At 31.1% G+C, this 2,098-nt stretch overlaps 1 protein-coding gene across 1 annotated transcript in view; it reads left to right on the forward strand.

The window, feature by feature from the left end:
- The window catches only part of LOC106475928 (N-acetylglucosamine-1-phosphotransferase subunits alpha/beta-like), a gene marked incomplete at both ends in the record, with an annotated part of 19,557 nt that extends 18,267 nt beyond the window's left edge, over positions 1-1,290 (forward strand). The window contains one exon of the mRNA XM_013936603.1: positions 1,116-1,290. Coding sequence (XP_013792057.1) covers positions 1,116-1,290 — 175 coding nt within the window. The remainder of the gene's footprint in view (positions 1-1,115) is intronic.
- Positions 1,291-2,098: the final 808 nt, after the last annotated feature.

The following is a 2,098-nucleotide window of genomic DNA, read 5'->3' on the forward strand; positions in this document are numbered from 1 at the left end:
GGGTGTTTTAATTATGTTGTTATCCTTTAGTCACATCCTACTTCATACATAATTATCAAACAGCTATATCGACAAATTTAGTTGAAATAGTTGATGATGAGGAACCAACTCTAAAGTAATAAAGTTTTAAAATTATGTACTTAAAATCATTGGGTGTTTTAATTATGTTGTTATCCTTTAGTCACATCCTACTTCATACATAATTATCAAACAGCTATATCGACAAATTTAGTTGAAATAGTTGATGCCAGGTTTGTGTGTTTATACCAGGTGTTCCATGTTAGAAGGGATGGTAACTGTATGTTATGTAAAAAGGAAGAGATAACCAGGTGTTTTATGTCAGAATATAGAGGTAATTGTACATTTATTATTTAAAAAGAGGATATAATCAAGTTTGTATTTGTGATCCACAAGATTATGTTTCAGAATATCTATTATCACAAAGAAATATGTAATTGTTTGTTGTTAAGTGCCTATTATCATTAAATTGAACTTCAGATAAATAATGTATTTTTTATTTTCCTAATGTATAACACAAAAAGTTAATTATCACTTTTCCTTGTGTAATAAGGCACTGTTATTAACCATCTTTGAGCAGCTGTATATGGATTGTTCGTGCTTTCTGTCTTCTTTTATAACGATGAAGAACTCGAGTGTATAAGTCATGATCTATAAAAGTAGACTAAATTTCCATCCTGATGTAATGCCATCTGTTGAATATGGACTGCTTATGCTTTCTGTCTACTTCTTTATTCACAAACTTAGAATCCAAAGCATTATGTTAAAAAGTATTCAGAAACTATTCACTTTGTAACACACTATCTGAAACTTTGTTTAAAGGACCTTTAGCCTCTGATTTTAACAGTCACAGAATTGATTACCTCCTGCCCTTTCTTACTTAATACTGCACTCCTGTTGGCCATAATAATGCAATACTTTTGGCCATCCTTCCTTACCCTGAAGTTTCTAGTAACTGCTAGTTTAACTGTCGTAATTTCTATGAATGTTCCTGTTTATTATGAACTTGCATAAGTTGGAATAATTTTAGTTGTTTAAAAATAAATTAAATACTGTGTAAAAGTATTGTTTAATGTATTTTTTCTATTATTTGAAAGAACATGGTCAGACAGGGAAATTCGAACAGTCTTAACCCATCTGTACAACCTGCCACTAGAATATGCCAAAATTCAAGAATTTGAGGCTAATATGGTCAACTGTAGCAAACATTTAGCAACAGGATATATTGAAATCTCTACACCACCATATGAACGATATTTGGATTCAAAGCTGGTACGTTATATTTAATAACAGGATATGTTGAAATCCCTACACCACCATATTTTGTGTCAGAGCTGTTATGTAATCATTGAAATTTATGTTTTGTTATTTCTTTACATTTTCACAATTGAAGATGTAACAGTCACATCTTCTGGTTAAGAGATTGTTTTCTCAGCAAAAGATTTTAAGTGGTAATTCCTCCCATAAGTGGAGGATGATGTGGAAGAAACTGGAGGTGGATAAAATGTCATATTCTAGTTTTAATACAACTAGTGTTGTAGGTTTAGCTTTCTTCAACTCTACATTCTTCTGGTTATTAATTCAACGTATTCCTGGTTGCACCGAACTAGTGAGGTATTTAACAGACATTATGTCTTTAAATTTGAAGAGCACTTTTAACCTAGACTGTTTTAAAGACTCCTTTTAACTGATAAATATTTTGAGTTGGTAATGAAGAAAACTTTATTACAAGTTTAACATAGTAACAGATGTACAACAGTTTGACAAGTTATCCAATAATGACAAAACCTTTCAAAATGTTGTTTTTGTTACTATGTTAAACTTTTATAATACATTTCTTAATTACCCATTCAAACTGTCTTCAAACTTTAGAGTTGGTTCCTCATGGGATGGTAACTGTATGTTATGTAAAAAGGAAGAGATAATTCCTGACAAGGAACACCTAGTTTCAATGAACATATCTCATCTTACAGGGCTAATGACAGTTGAAACATTTGAAAACCTCAAAAAGTATCTCACATTATTGATCTACCAAGGCTAATGACAGCTGCAACTGTAGTTTTACCAGGCTTTTATGCAT

Source organism: Limulus polyphemus, unplaced genomic scaffold (assembly GCF_000517525.1).
Source record: "Limulus polyphemus unplaced genomic scaffold, Limulus_polyphemus-2.1.2 Scaffold9455, whole genome shotgun sequence".
Lineage (NCBI taxonomy): Eukaryota > Metazoa > Arthropoda > Merostomata > Xiphosura > Limulidae > Limulus > Limulus polyphemus.